General features: G+C 41.4%; 1 protein-coding gene across 9 annotated transcripts in view; it reads left to right on the top strand.

The window, feature by feature from the left end:
- The window catches only part of MCF2L (MCF.2 cell line derived transforming sequence like), a 157260-nt gene that overhangs the window by 30228 nt on the left and 101314 nt on the right, over positions 1-25718 (top strand). The window contains exon 1 of one of the 9 annotated variants that reach the window (XM_036406454.2): positions 3679-4064. The exons of 7 other annotated variants lie outside the window; for them this stretch is intronic. In XM_036406454.2, the coding sequence (XP_036262347.1) occupies positions 3986-4064 (79 nt within the window). In that variant the 5' untranslated portion in view covers positions 3679-3985. Of the gene's footprint in view, positions 1-3678; positions 4065-25718 lie in introns of those variants that run through there. One more of the 9 variants, XM_036406480.2, reaches the window with a different exon arrangement.

Genomic DNA, 25718 nt, shown 5'->3' on the forward strand with positions numbered 1-25718 from the left:
CATGTCCAGTTTGTTCCCTTTGTTAGAGTAGAATTAGTGTACGTGGAGGAACGGAGCAGGCGGTCAGAGGTATGGGCTTGCTTTTATACAAATAGGAACTAATTAGTGTAGGAAATTTTCTGTCTGGAAAACAGGCAATTGGAGGAGACATAATATCACCTACAGTGGCAGTCTGTATAGTCATGAATGGCTTGGGGATGTGAAAAGAGAGTGTTTATTTCCTGTAGGGTTTTTTTGGGTTTGTTTGTTTTTGTGGTTGGTTGTTGTTTTTTTTTTTTTTTTTCTTTTCCACTGCTTCACAAAAGAGAAACTGGGGCACACAGAAAACTTCCAGGAAGGTAGTTTAAGCAAAACCAGTTTTTCACACAGCACATAGTTAAATTTTCAGACTCACTGATAGATGATATTACAAAGATTAGCATAAAGTTAGCAGAGAAGTCTTTAGGTATATTGTTAAAAGTATCATTTGCTCAAGCAAAACTGATTACATGATTTTATGTTAATGACTTATGGTTACCAGTCTGGCCCCCCCTACATGAGTGGATAGCTGAGTGTTACTTCTGAAACATTTTCAAAATAGCCACCATTTCTTGAAAAACTAGGTCATCATATTTGAGTGAAACTGTTTGGAAATAAAATATGTGTGATGCTGCTGTGTTTGAACAGGATTTGCTGAAGACTACAGCCAAAACCAGAGTAAAGTAGAGAACTGAGGGAAGAAATTATGTTGTTGGAGCTTTCAAATCTAATAGAAGTTTAGAAAAAAGTCAATACAAATCAGGTCAAATATTATACCCATGCAGCAATGGAAATCGATTGATTAAATTAAATACATTTGTGCCTCTCTTATTATCTTTGCAGTTTCACTGAAATAGACCAGTAGACAAAAAATGTTTCCAATGCATTTTTAACTTCTAAGACAGAACTGAAAGGTTGTGTACTCCTCAAATGTCTTTTTGAATTCCTCTGTTGCAGCAGGGGCTTGCCTGGGACTGGTGAAGATATTTTGCTGAAGACAATACATTAGCAGAAGTTAAAAATCAGAATTCCAGAAGCAGCTTGAATTTTTAATTTAAAAAATAATCATATTATATCTGAAAAATTACCACATGTCCTACTGTATTTACAGACTCTCAGTGCTAGAACTGGGCATCAGTCCTTTTACTATAAAATTCTAATTAGGCATGAAATGTGTGGGACTGAAATGGCATGTTTAATTCCGTAGCATGGTTGTCATGATGATCCAAAGGGGTGTGGGGATCAAGTAAAAACTAGAGTGAAAACTGCAATAGCTCTTCCCTGAGATACAGTCATGTTTTGATTCCATACATAGCTCATGGTCACATACTGGATTGCTTCATGTTGCAGGAGAGCTCAGTTGGGTCTTCCTGTTAAGAGTTTATTTTAGTTAGTTTAAGGTCTGTTTCTTTAGTCTGCCTCAAGGTTGTTCATGAAGCCATGGATGGTCCTGTGTCAAACCAGCAGAGATCGTAATCCCACATTTGATTAAGTATCTTGAAATACTCTGTTTCATTCAGTAGAGAAGCTATGCCAAAGCCTCTTACTCAGGAAGACAAGGCTGCCTGATTTCCATGAATGAAAATGATTAAACAAGTACATTATTACAAACAACCCACTTTTAGGTAAACTAACTTTCAGCCCAGCTAGCTGAACCTTTCATGTGGGTGCTGTGCTTATACTTTGCATGTTTGGAATTTGTTTGAAGGTGTAGAAAGTATTACAAAGTGGCATTGTTGGTGTAACTGAGGTTTAGCTAATGTATTAGGGTTCTCCATTCATTTTGCACAAGTGTAAGTTACTATGTGCTTGTGATTCTGAAAGTTGACTGGTTGATGTGGTAAAATTCTTCACTACTTTTGTCTTCCTTTTTGTTTGTTGTTTCACTGAGAAACTCCATGGAAAGATGGACTTGGATATATAGGAAGCTTAAGCAGTCTGCTGATTCTCCAAGGAAAACCTGAAATTATTCTTGAATTGAGTCAGGATACTCAGAGAAATCTGGGATTGAACTGTCATCTTCTCTTGCAGTAGGTGCTTATGAATGAGTACGTTTGCAGCACTTCTTGCTGCACCAGGAAACAGTGTAATGTTGCAGGTGAGCTTTGCTGTTTTGCATGTGCAGAAATGCCTTAGGCCTTTAACTTGCTGCAGTAACAAATCCCATTGGCTGTCTGGCATCTGGAGTTCTCCCTGGGCTGTCTGTGGGTGCAATATGGTCACACAGCTTTTGTTTGATAACGAGCCTCAGCTATCCCAGTGCACCTGCAGAGATCTCTCATGCATTTGCTCCTCCTGGGTCACCCCCAGAATGCCACGAGCCTGGTCTGGTCATCGTGGTCTTGCTGCCCATCGCTTGTTCCTTTGCATAAATGCAGTCTCAAATGGCAGTCACAAATTACTTTTTGCATACAAAGTGCCTACAGATCCTGGTTTTCAGTGGTAATATTTTGTTATGGAAAAGCTTGACTGAAGACCTCATTTTGTCATTTCTATTAATATTGAAATGGAAATATATATGGCTCTAGTCATATCTAATACATGGAGCTGCTGTGGGCCTGTCATACTTTGAGTGGAAATAATGTGAATTAATGTAGTAAATGAATTGTCTAAATTAATTTTATTGGCAGAGGAAGCCTAAATAATTTGATGGGTCCTCTTAAAAACTTTTTTTAGTTCATATCCTCTCTAATAGTATTGTTGAGAGTTCTGAACAACTCATTACAGATGTCCACTTATCTACCTCTGGAGGGCTGCTATTTTTACCTGCTGTATGCAATCTGTAGAAAAGAATCTTTATCTTAACACAGCACAGTCCTTTTAAACATAATGAAAAAACATCTCTTTTTCTTTCAGCCATGGACAATTCGTTAATGTTGGTTAAAAATTAGGATAAAACCAATGGGATGATTAGAAGAGTGGGGGAACTCAGCAAAATTCACCATCAGCAAAACCCTGCAAGAATGAGATTAGTAGGCATCAAGATGATCTTTGGAAATAAAAAGTGTTAAAAGCATCATAGTTTCAATCTTGTAAAACAGTCTGTATAAAAGCAGTGGAAATCAATTATGAGGTGCAGTTGCATAGAGAAGCGTTGTACTGCTTTCAGTCTTGTAGGTTTTTCTGTGTCCCTGGAAGTTTTCCAGTGGTACTGTACCCTCTATAGTAAGTGGAAGTTTATGAGGTTTGGTTTTCCTGGATGCCTTCTGCAGTAGTTCTGCTGCCATATACCTTGAGGGGTCCACAGAGCCCGACTCTGAAACCCCTTTGCCTAAGGTGGAAATACAGTTGCTGTGGAAATACAGATTTCACAGAGTTATAAGACTGCTGTGGCACAACATTTAAGCAGGCTCCTCCAAAGATTCCAGAAGACAGCTGCATTTAAAGAAAATTCGACAGCGTTTAAAGGAAGTCTGAAGTCCTTAACCTTCAAAAAGACCGGTCCAAACCGAACGTGAACTGGTGAGAGCGGGATCTCCTTGACGTTGTCAGTGGGAAGGTATTTTCCTTCCAAGCTGCCCACCCTGGCAGCAATCTGGCAGGAAGGTGGAGGAGCCCCGGCGTTCACGTGAGTGAGGCTGGGGCGTTCTGCGAGCGCGGCTGCTCCCGTGGGATGCAGCGCAGCCCTTCCCAGCCCTTCCCTTCCCAGCGCCTCGCAGCGATCGCGGCTGGGTCCGGGCGCTGCGCTGCGGGCCGGCCACACGCGGCAGCGGGCGAGAAGTGCGGAGCGCTCCTGCTGCCACCAACACTCCCGGCCCGGCTGTCCCCGCCTCGGCCAGGCTCTGCCAGCAGGGAACGTGGGCTCCTGCCTCCCTTTGTGCCGAGGGGAGCCGTGCGGAGCGATTGAAATGCAGGGCTGCGAAGCGCTGCTGTAGCGGGCTGGTCTGGGGCTTTTTTCCCCCTGCCTCCTCTATTCCTTGAGCAGAGGGGGCAGGCTTGCTGTGGATTCTTTTTGTTTTATCTGAGAATGAGATGCTGGCTGAAAATTGAAGAAATGGCCCTAGAAGAATTGATGCAAAGATTAAATGCGGTTTCCCAGTGCGCTGGTAGGAGGAGCTGCTGGTCTTGATGTGTTGTGTGGATGCTGTTAGTGATTTTGTGGGATTTACAGAAAATCCTGGCAATCCGACTAGCTTTCTTTATGCATGCTCTCATTAATAGGAAAGAGAACATTAAGAGCTTTTGTCAGCAGGTTAAACTTTCATTGATATTAACACTAATTAACATTTTTAGTGCTTAGTTATTCCTGAAGCATGCTTTAGAACATCATTTTGAGTAGCTGTTAGCCCAGTCATGTCCTCTAAATGGGTCTTGATTCCCTTTTTATCTGACTCGGCTGTACCTAAATTGGGGGAATTACAGATTTGTCTAGCGAAATGGGTCTGATATGGAGCAGTGAAAAGCTGAGCTAACTGTAAGCACTGCAAGTCAGTATTTTGGGTGGCTCTAAATTGCACTTCCATGAGAAGGAAGAGTTGCATGAATTAATCCTGCTAAATGTAGTTTTACATCTGTATGGATTAAAAATTAGACCAGATCTCCTAAAATGGTTTTAGCACTGTAGAAATATTATGAAAATTTCTGAGATTGTTTTATTTGTTGAAAATGTAAATGCTTGTGTGTTCAAAACTAGAACTAAGAAGCAGTGCACGATGAGGTGATCTTTGATTAGATCTAGAAGTGTTATCCTGGCTATTGCTCATGCAGAGATGTGAACATATTTCAGAATAAAATGTTACCTGGAAAGACAAGAGAGGTGGTTTTTGCATCCTTTGAAACTGTTTGGTTTACTCTTTATTCTTGGTTGACAGATTACAGAAGTGTTGCATCTTCTTGTCATGTGAGACAAAACAGTGATTTGAAAATACAGAATATTATACGGTACTATTCATTGCTGTATCAAAACTTGGAATTTATCTTCCCCTTTTCCTAGTCTGCTGTTTCCTAAGGGTGACTTTTTCATCTTTTTCAATTTCCATGTGGTGGAAGCAGATAATTAGCAAGATGGCTGATGCTGTAGGCTGATGAACACATTGATTAAAAGACAAATATGGAATGAACAGATCAGCTGCTTCTGTTTTCTTGGATAGGGAAAAAAGATATTTTACCTTCTTAACAACATTTTTTGGGGGGGAACAAGATTTGATCTGACAAGAACAAGCATTAAATTACAAGTAAAGGTCACATACACATTTTTTCTCCTTCCTTGTTTTTCCTGTTGATTATCTTCCTATTTTCAAAACATGTCTTTATTAAATATCTGCATATTTGTTTCATTTCCTGTTTTGGTTTTCTGAATGCTTAAGAAGAAAGCCAGACTGATATTTGCTAGGGCATACTGTCTGTTGCAGTTTATTTTAGTAATTTGTACATTACTTTTTCCACTCCCATGAAAATGCTGATCTAGTTTTTTTGTGGCAAGATAAATTTTAAGAATGTGTGCTGGATTTGGTTGTGAATGTGGGAGCCTTTTCTTCCTAAGCTGAAGGAGAGGGAGGCTCCAGAGTGGGAGATTTGCCTGTGACACTCACTGCCTGTCTCTCAGCTGTGCAGCTGCAGGTACACTGTGACCTTCATGTGAGCCACCAACAGCTCCAAATGCTGTTTGCATACTTGCTGGCAGCTCTGACCATGTGCTGGTTTTTAGCTTGTTAAACTTGCATATTTAAAGAAAAAAAAAAAAAGAGAGAGAAAAGGCAGCCTTTACAGGCAATTTCATACTCATGTGATTTAGCTGGTCTCTCTCCTCCCCCTTCTCTTTCTTCCTCTCTGTTATAATCTTTATGCAGGTATTCTCAGGCCACAGGCAGTGCTTTTATACAGCCACTGGTTGTATTTATAGGTGACTGTTTCAGGTTCCCTTTTTCCTTCACCCCTTCCCCCCCTTGCTGCTTTCAGGTTGCTCAGTTTCTCTGGCTGTCTCCCATTCTTGGGCTGTACACTGTCCTTGGGTCTGATTATCCTCTGTCTGCCTTCACAGCATTTCTGTTGGTTCAGAAACCTTTTGTAAGCAACGATTTCCTTAACAGCCCAAGATCATGTTTAGACTTTTTCAATAGCTCCAGGAGTAATTGAAATGCAGAGGTTCCCCTGGCTTCCCCGGTACAGCTGCCCACCTTCAGGCATCAAGGGATTTTCTCCTTTGTAGGATTCTAGGAAAAAAACCCAAAAACCTGTTGTTCTTCCTTAGCTCGTTTTTATTTCCCCCTCTGTATTATGCTGCAGGCAGGCAGAGATTTATCCCAGGTAGTTTTAAGCTTCTGAGTCAGAAGAGGAATTCTAAAACCCTAGTGTGCTGAACAGAGAGAAGGAGGGGGCATGTTAAGAAGGGAAGTTCTTCCACCTTCTGAGGTGTGCTGGTTGTTCCTGGGGGCCAGGGAGCCTGGAGCAGCTCAGCTCCCAGCCTGGCATCTCCCAATGCCTGACGTTAGGAGTGGTAAATCTGGGTGTGTCCGCAATCTTTCACTGTTCTGCCAGAACAGCCTTTGTGCCTCTGGCTGCTTTCCCACTGGCAAGTCCCCTGTGTCAGTCTGGCACTCACAAACCTTTCTGGGCTACTCATCCCTCACTGCCACACCAGCACTTGCCTTAGAGATCCTGCTCCCTCTGCTCTGACCAAATTCCGCTTTACTCACATTCCCAGCCCCCATGGTAAGTTATGACCTCTCTTACTCTCATAGCAATGTGTGATCCTCTCACTGAGTCCCTCGAGTGCCTTCCTGTGCCACATTTCACAAATCTGGACAGCTTTCTCTGGCAAAGCTTTGATTGATTATTTCTTGTTTTCCTCACCTTCACCTTATTCTCCAGCACCTTACATTATCTTCTCCTTCTGGATATACTTAGCTGCCAAAATCATGCTCCCTAGTCTAATACTATCATCTGCTTCATGTTCCAGCTCTGACTTCTGCTCCACAGTTCAAAATCACCTTGTGCCCTACACTTTCCCAACAACTGTAAAGGGTGTTCACATGGCATCTTTTATTTTTCCCAGATATGCTCCTCAGTCTTCCCAGCCACTTTCCCTCTATCAAATGGCCACCTAGACTTGGATGAGCAGACTAATTGCTTTTGCTGTTCTCATATAAATCCATAAAAGGCAGAAATAATTTAAAGAAATTCTCTGGCTGGGTTTTTTTTCCCCATTAGAATTTTGGAGTTATTTCAGAAAAAAAAACTGTGAAATCACTGTCGATACTGAAAAACAAAACCCTATTTTTTCCATGTCTATTGTTTTGATGGATAATGGCATAATTTCTCTTTATTTGGATTGCAGAGAAGCCCCTCCTGTAGTTTTTATTTTTCTTCTTCTTTTTCACTTCTGTTACTATGTTAAGTTCAACCCTCTTCCACAAATTTCTCTTTATGGGCGGGACTTCCCCTCCCATGGAGCAGTAGCTCAGAGGTTGAAGCCTGAGATGATAAACAGTTCTGACCTGGGACCTCATGGATTGTCCATATCACTGACTGCTGTGGGGATTCTGCTTAGGACTCCCTTTGCTCTGACTGACACACAAACAGTGTTAAGGCACCAGCTCTCAGTGTCAGCCACTTCTCTACATTTGCATCATTTGGAAGCCTTGCTGTGGCGTGTTTAGTTTGTGCAAACAGGCAATACAAATCTGACATTCCCAGCCTTAAGCTTGTGGAAGCCCCACTATAATGGTTTCTTTCCACCTTGGAAAAGTGCCACTATAGCAGCTACCATCTGTTTCCTCTCCTCAAACACAATTTTAATGCTCTGCAGAAAGAAGAAACATCTGCAAACCAAAGAAGGAAAACATGTGGTTCCTCAGTAAATCTGTGTGCAGTGCTGGCATTTTAAGTGCAGGTAATGTCCCATAGCCATTTCAGTCACTTTTCAGTAGCTCTGCATTTTCAGTCTTAGTCACAGTTTGGGCCCAAACTTTACATTACAGTTCCCTGGCTTTCTGTTCTTGACAGGCAGGCTTTTGAAGCTTTGAAGGCTGGCTCACCTGTCTTGACAAATCAGACACAGATATGGGAGGAAGGAACTCACACACCATCTCCAAGTACCCAGAATCACTGGGGTGAGTTAGATTATTGCAAGGACAGGAACATCCTCAGGCATACTGAAGGGACATTTTAAAGTTGTGGGCAGCTTGGAAGGATCTGTTCTGTGTGTCCTGTCCTCCCCATTCCTACACTGTAGTGAGCTTGCCTGCTCTTTCTTACCCTTGTAGCTTCTGTCCTTGGTTCGCTTGATTTTCAACTTTGGGAACTCAAAAAGTCTTTCTCCATGTGGCAGAGTGCTCTGTATGCTTCTGTTAATTTGGCAAGCAGGCAGGTCTGAGCATGAAGGCATTGATTTACTACTTGGCAACTTTGTCAGCTTTCTGTGTTGGAGAGTTGGAGAGATCCATGTGAGAGCTCTGAAATCTGCAGGTTGTGGGCACGTCCACTGCACCCAGGTGGCCTTTAGCAGTAGTGGGGAATGCCTCTGCTGGTATTAACTTGCTTGCCCTTTGTTTCAGCTTTTCTGCTGAAAGTAGAAAAAGCAGGCATGCCCTTCCTAACATGAAGTTTAAAATTTTAAAAGTAAGGGTGGGTGCTGCAGTTGAACAGACACAAGCATTTAGGAGTGCATTGCTCATATTTTCTGTGAGATGGCAGTGTCACAGATCCTGGGAGCACCTGCATGGCATCCATTTCTTGTCATATTCTGGCCTAAACCAAACTCTTTATTTTACTACTGAAACAGCTGAATCTAGTGAAACTAGTGGGAGTAAGTTCAGAGATGGCAACAGAATCGTCCTTATTAAAAGGTGCTGGCTGCCTTTTTGGAAATCTGAAAAAAATATTTTGATCAACATTAAGGTTTATTACATTTTTTTTTTAACCAAACTATTATTGCTTAAATATTGTGTCCCAAAACACTTCATCACAATAGGTTTTTTTTTTCTTTTACATACAACTTCCCCAACCCTTCCAAAAAAACCCCAGCTATCACTGACTTCATATCCAAAAATAGATATTAAACAGTAAATGATGGCACATTTAGAATGGCTTTTCAGGGGATTGTGGGGTGCATATTTGTCCGTCTCCTCTTCAGTTTATGGACTTGGAGTATATATACTTAAAGCTTGCAGAGCTGGGAGAGCCCTGCTGGGACTTAAGTACTTAGTGATATGAAAGAAGAAAAAAGCCTTTTTCTTTGATGTGTTTTTACAACCATGGTGTGTCAGAATATTTTCTTGGCAGGAGTGCCTGGCACAGCTGCTTGCCACGCTTCCAACCCCAGAGAGCCAAGCTGCAAGATTACCTCGTGCATATCAAATGACAGGAAACCTCTGCAGAGAAGGAGCAGCACAGAGCAGGGACAGTGTCTGCATGTAGCACAGGCTGAGCTGTCTTCAAGGTGTTTGCTCTAAGCTGATGTGTAGGCCAAAATCTGGGAGTAGGAGGCATTTGGGTCACTCACTTTTTCATTTAATGAGGAAGATTAGGCCAGCTACCTGAGATTTTGTTGTTTGTGTGTCAGCTCCAACAACTTCTTAAGATTTTCAGTATCTGAAACACTGCATTTCAGCTGGAAGTTTGAGCCTGCTCTTTTACAATATCTGGCTTAGTTCCACTGTTTCTTTTGTCTTGTCCCATTAAGTAGCAGCTTTCATTTTGGACAGAAAGAACAGGATCTTGAATGCTTTTATATGAATAAATGTCATGTAGGTCTCTTGAGTTAACCCTGCAATACTGTGTTAGCTATTTTGACTTCTCTCCAGTTACTTATCCCCACAACTACATAGCTCAAGCATGAGCCACTTGGCTCAGCACACACAGGAATGCAGCTTTGTGGTGATGCAAACTGTCTGGAAGTCCAGCCCTTAACACTGCCTTTAACAGCACATGGGTGCAGCCTCCTCATGCCTTGTGGAACAGTCAGCTTAAGCACACAGTCCTGCGTGCAGGTAGGGATGGAATCATTATCTTGGAGGTTGAGTTCTTGCACAGAGTGGGCAGTTTTGGACAACAGATCCCCTTACTTACAGCAGTCTTGGGTGTTAGTTATATCCTCAGTCTGCCTCAGCTGTTTTTTTTTTGGTGGCTTTTGAGTTTTTGTAATAATACTTTAAATTTTTTGATGACTGACAGGAAGTGCTTTTGAGTCGTGGTGTTCTAGAGGCATGGAGCTGCTGTTGGGCTTCCCACATGGTTCCCTGGAGCAGCTGGGAGTGGAACACAATGAAACCCTTGCTGTAATGAAGAAATGTTAAACTTGGTCACACAAAGGTGTAACTGGCTGTGAGTTTCAGCAAGGGAGAAAGCTGAAATGGAGAAGCAAATGTTTCTACCTTCATGTGAAGGTTGATGGTGTTTGAGCTTGGTAGGAGCCAGTGTGATGGTCCCTTAGGCACTTAAACCCCTTTGAGGACACAGGGCAAGGGAGACTCCTAGTAGAATGTGGCACTCAAATTGTGGTGAGCTGATAAAGCACAGTGCAGCATGGTACTGCAAGGTTTTGAAGATTTTGGTGTGTAATTCTGCTTGGCAGCAGTCAGCCTTTTTGAAATTGATAATCTGGGCAAACAGGTATTTGGCAAGTTGAGAACTGCACTGCTGTGCAATACGTAAGCTCCTGTTTTTCACCTGTGCTGTTACTTCAGGGCTGTGCATGCTGTCACCCTTCCTGTGCTTGAGGCATTTGCTAAGTGACAGTTTTACTAAAAGTCTTTCTGCCTTCAGCATTTCATGTGGCAGGCAGAAAATTTGCACCGAGAAGTGACTGTCCTAGTTCTTTTAAAGTCTCAATTCTTGTTGAGCCAGAAATGTATCTTCCTTTTCTTTCAATTCCTGCCTATCAGCTGATGAATTTAAAGGGAGGGTGGCTTTGCATATGAAACACCAAGATAATTTATATAAATAGCAATTGATGAGAATACACATAGCTGATTTTAAAAATTACACTTCAGGCTACAGCCTTCATAGTTAAAAATATCAAATGATAAATTGCAGCCTTTTTTGTAAACACTCCTGTGTCTGGCTTCTGGGATGAATAAAGTTATTTCCCTTGGTCACTATTTTGTCCTGGGCTGCTGGTTTTCTCTCCCAGGTAACCCTGTGGTTAGGTTAGCTAACCATACTTAGCTGGTCATTTGAGGTTACCCCATGTCATATGCCTTGTGTTTGAACAAGAGCTTTGTAAAACCAGTCTTGTATCAGCTTTTGGCCCATGAACCACATGAACCAGTGTGTTGTGTGACTGGTTTGTTTCCTCTTTCTCTGTTTACCTTGCGTATGTCACGGCAGGCACCATGCCTGCTGAAGCAACTGCTGTGAAAGGCCCTGCCAAGCTGAAATGTTCCTTCTGGCTCTGTATCCTGCTCCTGTGGAATATTTGTACTTGCATTGGTTGTTCTCTATTTCCATTATCTTAATATTTGCAATTTTCAGATTCACTGCAGTGAAGGGAGTCGTTTGGTAATTCATGTGGTGAGGTGAAAGCTGAGTGGGTTGTTCTGATTTCCTGTCTACCCCTGAGAAGTGCCTGAGCTCTCAAGTGTCTCAGGTGTGGGAGGGAGGACAAAATTTACCCATCTTGTATCCTCTTGTTGATACATACATGAATTCCTCTCTCCAAACACTGGGTAATTCTTCTGCTGGCTTTTGTTTTCAGTCTCCAGCTGAGTCTGGAACTTGGTTGTTATTACCAAATGGATTTATAAAAGGAAGCTTGATGCTTTCTTACTTAGCATTTCACTTTTTTGAGACACTTTACTCAGCCTTTCAGCATGTTTGTAATGGCAAAGTACATTTATATAAAATACTCTATTCTTGTTATAATACTTAAAAAGCAAAATTAAAGGTCTCACCCAAACATTCAGTGAAATAAAGTAGATAAGAAAGGATGTTTATGTTTGGAAAAGGAATTTTTCCAGCTTACTTTGAGGACTGTTGACAATGGGAGAAGGGGAAAGATGGGCTAAGGAAGCAAAACAGGTATGTTTGGTTATGCAGCTTGGATGAGAACCAAAAGCTGGCAGAAATGAGGTGATATAAAAAAGTTCCCTGGATGTTTTGCTCATAGATGGGCATTTAGTAGGACACGAAGCTGGGTCTGCATAATACACTGTCTGAAAAATAATAACTTTATGTTCAGTGGTTAGGATGGAATATGACCTACATTCACAGAATCACAAGAGTGATGAAAATTCATCATCATTACTTTATTCATGCTTGAGTGCATGCTAGGCTCTAATTATGAGATAGCTCCAGTCTGCTCAGGACCCAGACATTTACTATGTTCCTGGCACAGGTGGTTTTGTTGAGGACAGCCACACTCAAAAATTCCATTTCTGGGTTCTGTGCAACAGCTGCTGAGGCTGCAAGTGACCTGTGGGATGTACATTGGAGTTCTGATATTAAAGATTTGAAGGTAAAGAGAGGCAAAGAGCATCTGATTGCACTGGAGGGATCAAAAGGAAGTCATCAAAGTTGTTGATGGTTTTCAAAATGCTGCCAACAGCTGACAGGAAAAATAAAAAGGACCTTTCCACATCAGATAAATCACTTGTGAAGTAAAGGTAAGAAAAAAATACTAACCAACACATAGTTTTTTTTGCTTTTTAATTCCATACTTTTGTCATTTCCTTCTGCTGAGTCTCTTCAGTGCTTCTTACTCCCAGCTCATGCTTTACTTGCCTTTCAAGGACATTGCAATCTGCATCTGACTTCAGTGCCATCATTGTTTCAAAGTCAATTCTTTTGAAAATTGTATACCTGAATTTCTTTGAGACCACAAAGCCTGGAGCAGGAGAGGGTTATTAATAGAAACTGCTTCGCTCTGTTGTTATAGGAAGACAGAAGATGAACTATTTCAGTGTGGCAGTGGGAGGTGTTTTTCAAAGCAATTGTTTACATTTTTGATCTAACAGGGAATTAAATAGGTCTGGGTGGCACAGAGAGCTGCCATAATTTTGCAGAAAGAGAGTAAAGGTGCACATTAACTGCTACATTGCTAATTTTGCAAGGTGTGCTTAGCAATTATCTAAGTTAAAGTAGTACTAACAGTTCCCACTCAGCCTTCAGGAAATCAGGAGGAAACTTTGCAGCATCCTACCTCATGCCTTTTAAAACATGGAAACAGAACAATTACTCCGAGCTTTATTTGATACTCTTTTTAAACACCCTTGAACCCCACAGTGATTCTTTTGGGACAATGGTCTAGGGCAGAATTCAGTAAAGACTCTGCTTGGCATTCATATGACACTGCAGGGAATTATTATTGGAGATGGTGGGAAGAGGCAGGATTTCAATTTTATCCCCAAAGGAGGGTAAGAGTTTAGAGATCCAAGAGTAGTTGGAAGGGAAATGCAGGTATTTGAGACAGGCCTCATGTGTGATTGCCAAGGCAGGAAGGGGTGTGGGTGTTACCCTTTGGCACTTGGATTGCAGAGAAGCCCCTCCTGTTCCCCCACATTCCCTTAGGAGTTCCTCTCCCATCCTTTCCCATCAAGTAGCTCCTGACTTTCTGCACGTGGCCATTCCCTGAGCTGCAGTGTGGCTGGTGGCTCTCTGGTGTGCATCCTGCCTGAGAGGGAAAGCAGGAGCAGGCAGTGCTATAAGAGAGGAGCCTTCCCACTCACTCAGTATCACCGCCCTGGACCAGCAGTCTCGCTGGTTTGACAACCAGTCTGCAAGTTTCCCTGACATGTGAGGCATGTGATGCACGGCTGGTACAGAGAGCTAGACCTGTGTCCTTAAATAGCAACAAATGTAGTTTATAATATTCAATTTTAGAGATGCTTATGGAAGAAAAGGCAGCAAGACATGTACGACTACTCTCCTCTCTTTCCTAACCCTTTTTTCTGCTCCCTGCTCCTGGCAGCAGATCAGCTGTGGGTTGGCCTTACAGGGGGGTATTTTTACTCATTAGGTTCTGTGGGGTTCTCTCAAGCCTTGCCATCTCTGTGCTGCTCTCCTGTGTGGGGAGCAGGACCACTCTGGGTGCTGTGCTGGGGGTGTGCAGATATTGTTTCTCCACAAACCCTGCCCCACAGCCTGCCTGGGATTGCAAGGGCTGCCCTGTCCATCAGGGCCCCTTCATCCCATTGGGATCAGAGTGCTTCACAAGCAGCTGCTCTGGCTACAATGTACTGGAGTTGAGAAGTACTCCAGAAAAAGTTGTTAGAAGTGTCTGGGTTGATTTTATGGCATCATTAATGCTGGAGCCCTCAGACTTTGAAAATTTTCAATGCATTGGTAATTGCAGGGGGAAGAACTTGTTTCTAACTATTTATGCCTTTAGAAAGGAATTTTGAGGGGTCAAAGCCTGGTTTTAAAATGTATTGCTAATAACACATTAAGGAATGATTTAGTAAGTTATTAAGTGTTGAGTAAGTGAAATTGTGTTTGTTTTAAAGGCTGGTCATTTGCTCTGCTCCATTTTTTGTACAGCCTGCCAAGCCCTTCGCTGGTGAGCTGTACTGCTCTGGACAGATCCCTGCCTCGAGTAACTTGTTATCTGTATTTGACACAGCAGAAAAGGAAACATCAGACAAGCGTGGTGGAATTGATGAGGGAGGGAGGAACATTCCCAGCAGAAATAAGGTCAGGCACATCACTGCACAGTGCTGCCAGTGGGCTTCAAGCAGTGTTTTTGTTAGGGAGAAGAAGGGGGGTGTGTCCCATGTATCTCTTGGCAGGTCTAGTCCTCTGCTTGCAGAGGTGAGAGTCTGGCTGTGGCTCCTGCCCGGCTCAGTCACCTGGGTTTCCTTTCCTCGAGGTGAGGGAGCAGGGTGAGGCAGAGCTTGGCACCTGTGCATCTCCTCCCTGATAAAGCCAGGGCACGGCAGGGGTGGAGCCCAGGGAACCAGCAGCACCCGTCTCGTGTGGAGGCAGCCTGGGAGGGTCTGGCCAGTGCCCACTCTCTGTGAACTCAGATACCCAGGGCTGGTACCTGCTCTTGGTCTTCACCTCAGCTGCTTCTATCAGCAAGCAACCAACATTATGTTATGAACAGTAAAGACATGAAATAGCATTTTTGCTCCAATGTTTTAGTTTCCATCTTTGTCACTTTTTCCCCCCTATATTTTAAAAAATTGTGTGAAAAATGATGTAAAATATCACATTTTGCCATACTTGATGCAGAGTTGTGGGTTTGTATGGTGTAGAGTCAACACTTGGTGAGCTTATTAGGTTCTGACAGCTGTTACATGTCCAGTCAACAGAACTGCAGTTTCCACAAACAGAAGTTTCTATTGTCAAGCAGCAGTTTGACTGCTAATAAAAAACCATGTTGCTGTTACCTACTAAATGAGGCCATTTTAAAAAACCCAAACAAACAAAAAACCCAACAGCAATGATTTTTAATAAAGTTTTTGATTTTTTAAGGTTTTTCAAAACAGTCATTCCAAACCACTTTCTGAGCACGTCTACTTTTTTTCTCTCCATTGCCTTTGGCTTCCCATGGTTTCTCTTGTATCAGGTGAGAGATGGGTACCTTGCAATGGTTTGAACCATTAAACTGCCAGTTGATTAAACAGAAATTTGCCTCTTTTTAGGAGAGAGAAGTGTGCTCACTGTCATGTCTGCAGCCTGCCCTGCCTCATCCTGAGGTCATTTGATTTGAGCTAATACCAGGGCAAGAGTGAGAACACATGGCCATGGCACTGGAGGAACAGGGCTGGGGCATGACTGCTCCTTCACTAGCAGTATGCAGTTAACTAAGAGAAGAAATGGTGAAACTCCTGTTACCATCTCCCCTAATTTGTGTTTCCTGGATAACTGAATCAAGTACAATCATCTCTTTAGGAGTTTACTGCCTTGGTTAACTTCAGATCTGAAATGGGTGTTGAATGTTATGGCTGCTGGTTTGCTGACTGGCAGAGCAGAGAGAAACTGCCTGGTCTGCTCATTACCTTACTGCAGGTACTTGACTTCTGCACAGATCTGCCCATTAAGCCCCGTTTCTCAACTGAGTCTTTTCACTTCTTGGTGCATGCTTCTGTCAAGATTTAATTGAATTTTGAGCTCACCAGTTATCCTGGAGTTCACTTCAGTAGGTGTAGTATCAGGCTCCAAGTCTTCCATGTTGTGTGAAATAGAAACATTTCTGTTCATTCTGTCCCCTGCCTGTAACTAATTTCAAGGTGTGATATCTGCACACAGTTTGTTTTCACACAAGATTTTATTTGATTGTTGTGAAAGGTAGAAATAGTTATATTTTTTTGGTACTACTTATCCAAACTCCTAATTTTTTCACACCTCTTAAAACAAATATGTGATGTTTTACTTCAAAGAACAAAACTGTGTAGTTAGAAATTACAGGGAAATTCAGATTCTAGTATGTGTAAACCAATGCCAGAATTTCTTCAAGTGCCACATTTTTTACTCACCTTGTGAGTAAATAGGATAGAGGTGCAACCAGTGACTGACTTAGACTGTGTTTCCTTTGCATTTTCATCTTGCACTATATCTAAAGAAACAAATGTCATGGGATGGTGATCTGGGAAGGCACAAGGCTGAAAGCTGAGTCTAAAAGCTGAAAGCTGAGTCTAAAAATTGACACTTTGTTGTGACGTTCATTTTTCTTTCTTTCTGTAGTTCAGTTTGTCAATTTACAGATTTGCCTTAGCTGAGTCCAAAATCAGAGAAAAAAGTTTGCTTAAACTAGAGACAAAATATACACTATATTAGTAACAACTTTCAAGTATGTAAGCAATCAGCTGCAATGATAAGAGCTAGAAATATTTTTTTAATGAGACACCTTTTTTGATTTTTTGCAAGCCATCTGTTGAGAGCTTCGAGTATTGTTAAGATTTGCCATTTGTCCAAGCAAAAAACATTGTTGTGGCAGCTATTTTTCTAGCCTTGATATGAAACAGGCTTATGAGATGCTTGTCTTTTCATTTGGAAGTCTATATTCATAGCAACTTATTTTTCAGTGCTAAATTATTAATCTTGAATGTTATCTGAGAACATTTCAGTCATTTACTGTTTATTAACTTTTATTATAAATTTATAATATTTGCAAAGTTAATATGGGATGTGTATTTTTATACTTCATGTCTGCTATCAATTCTTGTGTTGCAGTTTGATGAGAATATATTCAAGCTCTTAAATTTAATTTTTCAGTTGGAAAAATGCCTTAAATCATAGAATTAAGGCATGAGATTTATTCTGAAAAGGAAACAAGATACATCTAGGTTTGTATGACTGCCCAGTGTTTTCTCCTTTGAGGCCTTGTGGGTTTAGCTCTGTCTACTATTAGATCATGAAAGAGTAGGTCTCTCACCCAAGGCATTGTGTTTTATACTTTATTAAAAATTGCACCCATAAACCATCAAAACTTGTCAAAATAAACAGTAATTATGTTATTTCTTATTATGATTTGTTGTTTGCAGATGTATGCTCCCTTTCTATCCCTGCCTGCATGCTAGGCAGCATTTCTGTATCGATGCAATATGAACAGGATGATCCCAAGTGTTCCTCACCTGTTTCCTCCGAGATGCTACAGCAAAGCAGCTACTCCAAGTGAAGGCTCAGTCCCCAGCACAGAGCAGGAAGCACAGGAGCATTCTGGCAAAGCCAGGAGCAGTTTCCTTTGCATGGTAGAGGTGCTTTCTCCTCTCCTCAGAGTCCTGAGAGGTTACCTCTCATCCTGGCCTCTGCTCCGGTTACTGCTGTCCTAAGCAGGTCCCTCCTCAGCTCTCTGGCCTGATGTCCATCTGCTGCACCCAGCCTCACACCACACCTCCTCCCCTCCAGTGCCTGTATCTCCTCTGCCCTCACTTCTTTCAGTCCCCAGTACCAAGTTCCTTTCCTTCCACAAGCCTCCTTTCACTGGAAGTTGACTCTGTTCAGCCTCCTTTTCCATTTTGCTGCAGTCTCTGACCAGCCTTCCCCAAGCTGTGCGCTGGTGTCCACCCTGTGCCAGCAGCCCCCTGTGCTCTGCAGGGGATCCTTCTACCTCCCACACCTGGTGGTTTTTCTGCCAGTGAGAGGAGGCCGGGGCTTGCATCAGGGAAATGAGTGAGCTCCAGACCAGACTGAGTGTTTCTGGGAGCTGTGGCAAGCCCCAAGGCTGCAGGTGCTTTAACCCCTTCACATGCTGTCATTCCACCAGAGCTTGTGTGCTGAACACCCTATGGATAGAAAACGACCTCCTGGCTGTGGTGGAGCTACTTGTAGGTGCTCAAAGGAGTTCCTGCTGAACCTAAAGGCAGTGACATGCCAGAAGAGTTTTTAGAAACAGAGGGCAGAAGAATGCTAATACAGTGTGGATAAGAGATGTGTCTTCTTGTTAGGATGTGGAGGAAGCAGATCCTAAATCTTTACTGCTGATGAATGAAGATTGCATCACCCAGCACCTAACAATAAATGCTACTTTTGGAGGTCCTTTGTTGGAAGGGCCCCCTTCAGAAAAGAAAGGAGATCTTGTTCTGCCAATCCTTTAATGACTATGTCTCTCTGTGTGCATTCAGGGGAAGGGGGGGTTCAGATAGCCAGATGAATTTTAACAGAAGGTCTTTGTGTAAAATATATGCACATTAAGAAAGAAATATATTTTAAATCAGTTTTCAAGAAGAATGTGAAGTTATGGGGGGTGGGGGGGAAGTGTAGTGGTATTTTGCTCTGCTTTGCAGTTTCTGTGTAGAAAATACTCAGAGCATGGTGCTTCAAAACTATTTCCATTTTCCAAACCTATTTCTGGTTAAGTTTTATTTGAAGGAAGTTGTTCAGCTGTGTGTATAAGGCAGTAAATACATTTAGAAGGGTTGAATTTTGAGGAATTCTGTTTCCTGTTCTTGTCTTCATCATGTGTAGAGGTTGTTTGGAGTTGTATAAAAATTCAGCAGTTTAATATTAGTTCTTTATTTCTTGAGCACCAAAATAAGAAGATGCAATATTTTATTCAAGCAAACTGAATAGGGTTGGTAATTGGAGACTTGAGGACTTAGGATTTGTTGGTTTAATAGCACTGTCCACCCATTACAAATGAATTTTTAATTTATTCTCCCAGTCTGTGATAACCTGATCACCTGCCAACACTTGACAGTTCTGCACACTTATGATTTATTCAATTCCATCTTTCTAAAACATGGAACAGGGTTTTAATTGCCTTTTGTGAAGAATTTTGCCAGCAGGGCAATGGAGCCTCATTCCTTCATTTGCAGACAGAAACTGCTTAATCTGGTAGCTCTGAAGTTTGTCCAGACTTTGGATCTGCCCTTAATACATTTGCTTTAGCCTTTTTTTATGCCTGAAAAAATTAACACAAACTTGAAGATTACTTTTCTGTCCTTAGACAAAAGACTTAGGCTGTCATGCCTATTGTTTTTGTACTTTCTAACAACTGTTAAATATATGATGCACCATTTATCTGCCTGCATGTGTATACAACTTGTAAATAATTTAATGTTTTAATTTACCACTTGGCCTCTTCACATAACTCTAAAATGAGGAAGATAAAATTCTGCTAAATTATTTATTCACAAGGAAATTGAAACAACCAACATAAATTAAGCACGGAAAATGGTTCCCTTTTCCTCTGTGGGAATCAAAGCAGTGAACACAACTGGATAACAGCAAGGGAGCTAAATGGACCAGATGATTATAGAATAATTTAGATTGGAGAGGGCTTCTGTGGGTATCATCTTGTCCAACCACCAGCTCAAAGCTAATCTGCTTATTAGAGGCATGCTTAGTTGAGTCTTGAATGCCTCCAACAGCAGAGATGATCCAGGATGGAGGGGTTCAGGAGTCTCCTGTGTCCATAGGTACAGAGACAGGGCACATCAGATCTGTTGCCTGGCTGGCTGGTGGATTTTGGTGGTATCCTGCAGTGTTAGAAGCTTTCCTGCAAGTTAAAACCTTTGCAGCAAGGTGTACAGGTGCTCCAGTGCCATTGTGGCAGAGCAGAAAATTTTGCAGCTCACTCTAAATGGATCAAGACACACTGACTCTATGATGGCTTCTAGATCTTGCAACTTAAAATAATTTGTTTGTCAATTTTCCTAGTAGCCAGTTGTTTCTTTTAGTTGTTTACTGTGTTTGGTTTTTTCCCATATTCATATAGTATATATTGTAGTAGTTGTCACAGATTGTTTTAAATATTTAAAGATAATTAAATGATTGTACATAGGGAAATGTGGCAAGATATTATTAGTATCCAGAACAGCAGCAAAGTCCAGGCATGTAGCTGCAAAGCAGAGCAGAGTATAATTTGTGGTTTAATAAATAGCCTTATAAAGTAAAGTTAAACCTGTGTTCTGCAAAATTTCTGCACTCAGTAAGAGCCCTTTTCTCTGATACTACTTTGGTTTTGATCTGAATTTATTTTGATTCGAGAGCAGCTGGGGAGTTCTGAAATATTTGAGTGTTGTATATATTTAACATGCACTGCAGTATCTGTGCTTTTTTTGTTTTCTTACCTGCTTCTCACTCCTGGGATATATCTGGGAATCCCATACGTTCTTCTGAAGGAGAAGGACTGTTTGCATAATGCTTTCCAGATGCCCTGCTTGTATTTAGGGATACAAAATAAAAAATATCCCAGGCAGACCTGTACATAACTGATAGTGGTACCTGAGGCTGGTGGCCTACACATCACAAATCTGAGTAAAGATTACTCTTATGACCATGTCCCTGATTTGTGTTGGATTGCACAAGGAGAGGTCCAGCTCCCTTGATGGTTCTGTCCTTGGGTTTGGCATTCCACTACTGATTCATGAACATCCTGCTCTGCTAACTGTTGTCAGCCACCCAGGTGAAATCCTGGACATTGTTTGGGAAGCAAATGATTTTTTCTGTGGGGAGGATGGGATGTGTGCAGAGACTAAAATACATTCAGTTTAAATGCACAGGGACAGTATATATGACATGGTGGATGGAGTAATTGTCACCTGGAAGAGATGCCAACTTTCTGGAGCAGATCACCCTCCTTAAAGATCCCTACTGCTGCATCCCTGAAACCAAGTTCTCAGTATCAGTCTTTTAGTGGGAGCACTTGTGTCCCTCTTCCTCAGTAGTTCCATCTTCAGTGTCATCATCATCTTCCTCAAAAAAGCTGGGATTGATTAAATCAGTGTGGTGATGAAGAGTGAAGCAACAGGATAATGTTTTCAGTGATCAGACTATCCAGAAACACATCCTTAATGGACAGCAGAGCATGCCTGTGTAACATTTCTCGTGCATAAAAAAGGAACACATAAAAACTGCTGTGACAGTGCTGTCTTCACTGACAGCATTTAGAATGTCTGGAAAAAATTAATCTGTGAATCCAAATGTAACAAAGGAGATCAGAATTTGGGAGGGAGAAGGGGACTATTAGCTGGGATTAAGCTTTGGTTTTATGGCTCTACAGCTATGGGGACCCACATTGCGTGCCCTTTGCAGGCTTTAGTCACATCAGAGAATATGCAGGCTAAGGGACAGCCTATGATTTTTTGCTAATGTCTTGACTTTTTCTTTCTCAGTAGCTTACATAGTAATAATGTTATTTTCCCCAGTATTTCTGTGCTGCATGACTATGTCAAGAGGAGCCATGATTTCATCACTGCCTGTTTCTACCTCATATATTTAATTTACAAAATCTTCAATGTCTTTCAACACATTTTGGTGTTTAATAATTTGTTTGGCAATTGTAACTCTGATGATGTATTTACCCATTGTGCCTTTATTTGTGTTCTAAGTGTACAACCATAAATAGTCATTATTTATGCTATTAGTGTGATTTTATTTTATTTATGCAACAGTGCTATTTTATTAAATCATGTGGACATCTCAGCTGAGGAATCCAAACACAAGCACATTTTGCAGTACTATTTTAGGAAATATTCATTTAATAATGCACCCAACCTGGAAATGAATGGATATTTACAATTTCAGCAGCTTTCCACATGCCCCTTTGTGTACCATCATATTTGACTTCTTCAACCAGGAGCCACATCACGAGTCTCTGCTTGTCCTGCCTGGAACGTATCCATGCATAATTCACTGTTAGGCTGCACAAATGCAAATGCCCACACAAAGGAAGCAAGAACTCACTGAGAGCAGGAATCCTCCTTTTGGCAGCAGTGTGGAGTCAGGTCAAACAAAGTGCCTGTGTGATTATGGCTGCATTCAGTGTTGGTGCTTGTTGGTAAGATGCTCTAGATGGAATGATCTTCTCAGTCATCTTAAAGGTTACAGTGATAGTAACTGCATATCATGCAGCATTTATTTTAGGTTTTCAGAAGGAAATTGTTGATTCTTAGTTCTCCCAGGACTTTTCACTGCTCAAGTGAAGCATGGACTTGTAGTCCTTCGCAGTTCCAGATGGCATAAAGACCTTTTGTCTCTCTCTCACTGTGTTTAGAAAATCCCTAAGCTGTATATGTATATTTATGTCTTTAATTATGACTATGTAATTAAAATATGTCAATTAAAACTGAGGAGCTGATAAGCAGAATGAGGCAAACTAACTCTGAACAAACTAAAACTTTGACTGTCAAGGAAACTGTTGAGCATCCCACCAGAAATCCCTTCATCCCAGTCCAATTAAGCATGCTTATCTGTACACAGGAAAAATCCTACTTTGCTAGAGGCTGACATGAGCATCATCAAAATCAGCAGTTAATGAATTTTCATTAATATTATGAAAACCTCATTCCTTCTCCAAACACTTATGTGATTTATATCTATGGCCATTTCAGAAGACTGCTGTACACAACCTGCTGTGCTGAATCCTAATAGTAACCTGAGAAAAACTGTATGAAGTTCTTACAGCTTAGGGATTTTTGCAGCATTTTTGAAAGGTCCCTAAAAGGTATTACTTACAGCTGCATACAAGCTTTGTAAAGTATTAATAGCACTACTTCTTCTGTGCTGAGTGGATTACTGCCATATACATTTGTAATTGGTGTAACAGTGCATGCAGAAGAATTTCAAAGCAGCCACTCAGCTGAAAACTCTCATTTTATTAATAGCCCATTCATGAAGAGACTAAGTGAGGATTGTAAAAAGTGTAGAAGAATTGAAGTCTGATAAGAGAAGATGTGAGAACTGAGCACTGGATCCCTTGGGCCCAAAGCACATGGCAACAGAGAAAATTTTTCAGAGGAAGAAAGTTTAGGGTAGCAGAGACTGAAGGCCGAAAGGGTACTCCTGGCCTGTGGAAGCAGTACAAGACAACATCCTCTGTTTATGTAGGTGCTCAGCAGTGATTTCCCTCTGTACACATTAGATTATTGAGAACTCCTGAAGCTGTAGCCAGGGCCCACAACTGCTGGGAGCATTGTCTGGATGCATTGATCTAGCAGTGGTCTCTACAATGTTTTGTATTTCATGGTTGTCTAAGGTATCATCTGCAGGAAATGACCTTCTCAAAATCATGGGTCTTGCATTTTCCTGGCCCTCAGCAAAATCAGCCCCTCTTGAACAGTTGAGAAATGTGTTCCCAGGTGATCTGTCTCCTTCAGAGAAACTGAGAAAGTGCAGGTTTCATTAGTGAGCTGTTTGCTGATCTCAAATGCTGCAGATCCAGTTGGGGAAAGCAGCAGTGTCTGTCTAGAGTGTAAATGCATTCAAACCCCTCCTCTGCCTGCTTCTGCCAGAACTCAACCTGATGGGGAAGTACTGCGAACCTGCTGTACTTGTTAAAAGATACAACTTTTGAACTAGAATTCTCTTTTAAGCATAATCAAAGTTCCTAAATGCCAGCCAGAGTTTTCCCATGTCAGATTTTGGTTCTCTCTTCCCCAGCTCATTCTGCACAGAGCTGTTTGCTGGGAGGTCAGTCAGTGTTGTTGACTGCATGTGTTATTGATTTCTATTCATTCATATGTGTTTGCATAGGCATATATATGCACATATTAGGTGCAGGTGATTTTTGAACACAGCTTTCACTAGCATAACTCAATATATTAAGTCAGCTACTTGTCCTGAGTCCCTGAGTTTGATTATTAGCTGGTACATGATGGGAACAACCACTGTGCCTCAGTATGTATGCACAAGGAATGACTGATAAACCTGAAGCAATAGTATCTTTATAGGACATAGGCAATAAAGCTGTATTTGATAAACCATCTTAAGCCTCTTCTTTTTGCTGCCAATTGTTTTATCTGATTATCATCAGCAGCTTCTTCTTGCAGTGACTCCATAGGGTGTAGGCACCAAAAGTCTCCCATTACTTTCTCCTTGTCTTGCTGCAAAAATCCATTCTCTACAGGCCCCCACTTGCTGTGGTCTCCTCCCTCCCTTGCATTGGGCTCACCAAGCAGCAGCAGTGGAGTGCTGAACTGCAGTTGGGTGAAAGTAGGGGTCCACATCAAGCTTAGGACTGAAATAATTCCTAATAGCTTCCTGTGCTTCTGTCTCCAGGAGCAGATTCCCCTTCACATGCTTTCATTATTGCAGGAAATCCAGGACTCCTGAGCAACTGACCAGTGTGATCAAGCAGAAGCTGTTTATTGTTTACATTACACACATATTTATAGATTCTACAAACAGCTAAGTACACACTTCTTGATTGGTGCCTTTGTCTGTTCACTTGTTTTCTGCCTGCATTTCTCAGGGTATATGATTGGTTACAGTCCAGGTGTTTCACAGTCCTCAGTTATCTAGTTCTTGCCATCTTGGTATTTGGTTTCTCAGCCTCTTCCTTCTTAATTTAGCACAATTTATGTTCCAATAGCCTTGATGAATTCCTGAGGCTTTGATAAAAACTTAGAAGCAGGCTGGCTGGTGCACACTATGGCCTAACCCTTGCAAATACATTGCAACATTTCACTTCCAACCAAAAATGTGGACTCATACCTCTGACAGACCTGTTCAATCACAACCTGTAATTGCCACCTTCCAGGTAATTTTACCTGGTAGAATTTAAGTAAATGAATGAGCTGGTGGTGGCAGTTGCATAACTAGCTCCAATATCACAGTGGCATTTACCTGTTGCTTTGCATTGGTACTGGATTCCAGTCAGGCTTTCCAAATGTTGTTACCTCCTGGTTCTTTGTCAGTGTATATGCAGTTTCCAACATCTCTGAAATTTTGAAATTTTGCAGGCGATTTGCCTGCAAAAGTGAAAGGACTCAAAGGACACAGTGGAAGTACTGTCTTGTTAGATGTTAAACCCCACTTCACGTGGCTCATCATAAAAAGACATTCTCCTCTGATTATTTCTCTGATCCACTGTGATTTTCAGAGTATTTTCTATTGCTAATGGTGAAGGAACTTGTTCTTTTGGAGATGGGTCACATTTATTGCTAACCCTCAGGAGATTCAGACATGCAACATAAGATTACCTAAATTAGAGGGACAGATGTTAGGCTTTAAGAGCTTTTTGTTATCTTGACAGTTAAGTGTTAATACTTCCAGAGTATTGAAACCCTAATCTTATATATTGTATTTTTTTGTTTGTTACTGTACATTTAAATTATGAAACACTCTCTGTTAGGTTTAGGATTTATTTTAGGTTTTGGGTTGGTTTTTTTTTTTGAGAGATCTTTCTGCTGTAAAGAAAGACTGGCAGAAGTGGCTCAGCAGCATAATGTGCAAGTATAAATAGAATGCAAGCTGTCCATTTATCTCAGTCCTGATCTACTTATATTCATCTGATGCTTATTACAATCATGGTTTGTCTCTGAGCAGATACATCCAGTTAGGATTAAGCTTGGACAACTAACCTAATTCACTCTTGTAGCTTAATTCAGGGTTTCTGTCTAGATTTCTTGTGATACCAAATAATTCTTTAAACATCC

The sequence above is a fragment of the Molothrus ater genome, chromosome 2 (assembly GCF_012460135.2).
Source record: "Molothrus ater isolate BHLD 08-10-18 breed brown headed cowbird chromosome 2, BPBGC_Mater_1.1, whole genome shotgun sequence".
Classification (NCBI taxonomy): domain Eukaryota; kingdom Metazoa; phylum Chordata; class Aves; order Passeriformes; family Icteridae; genus Molothrus; species Molothrus ater.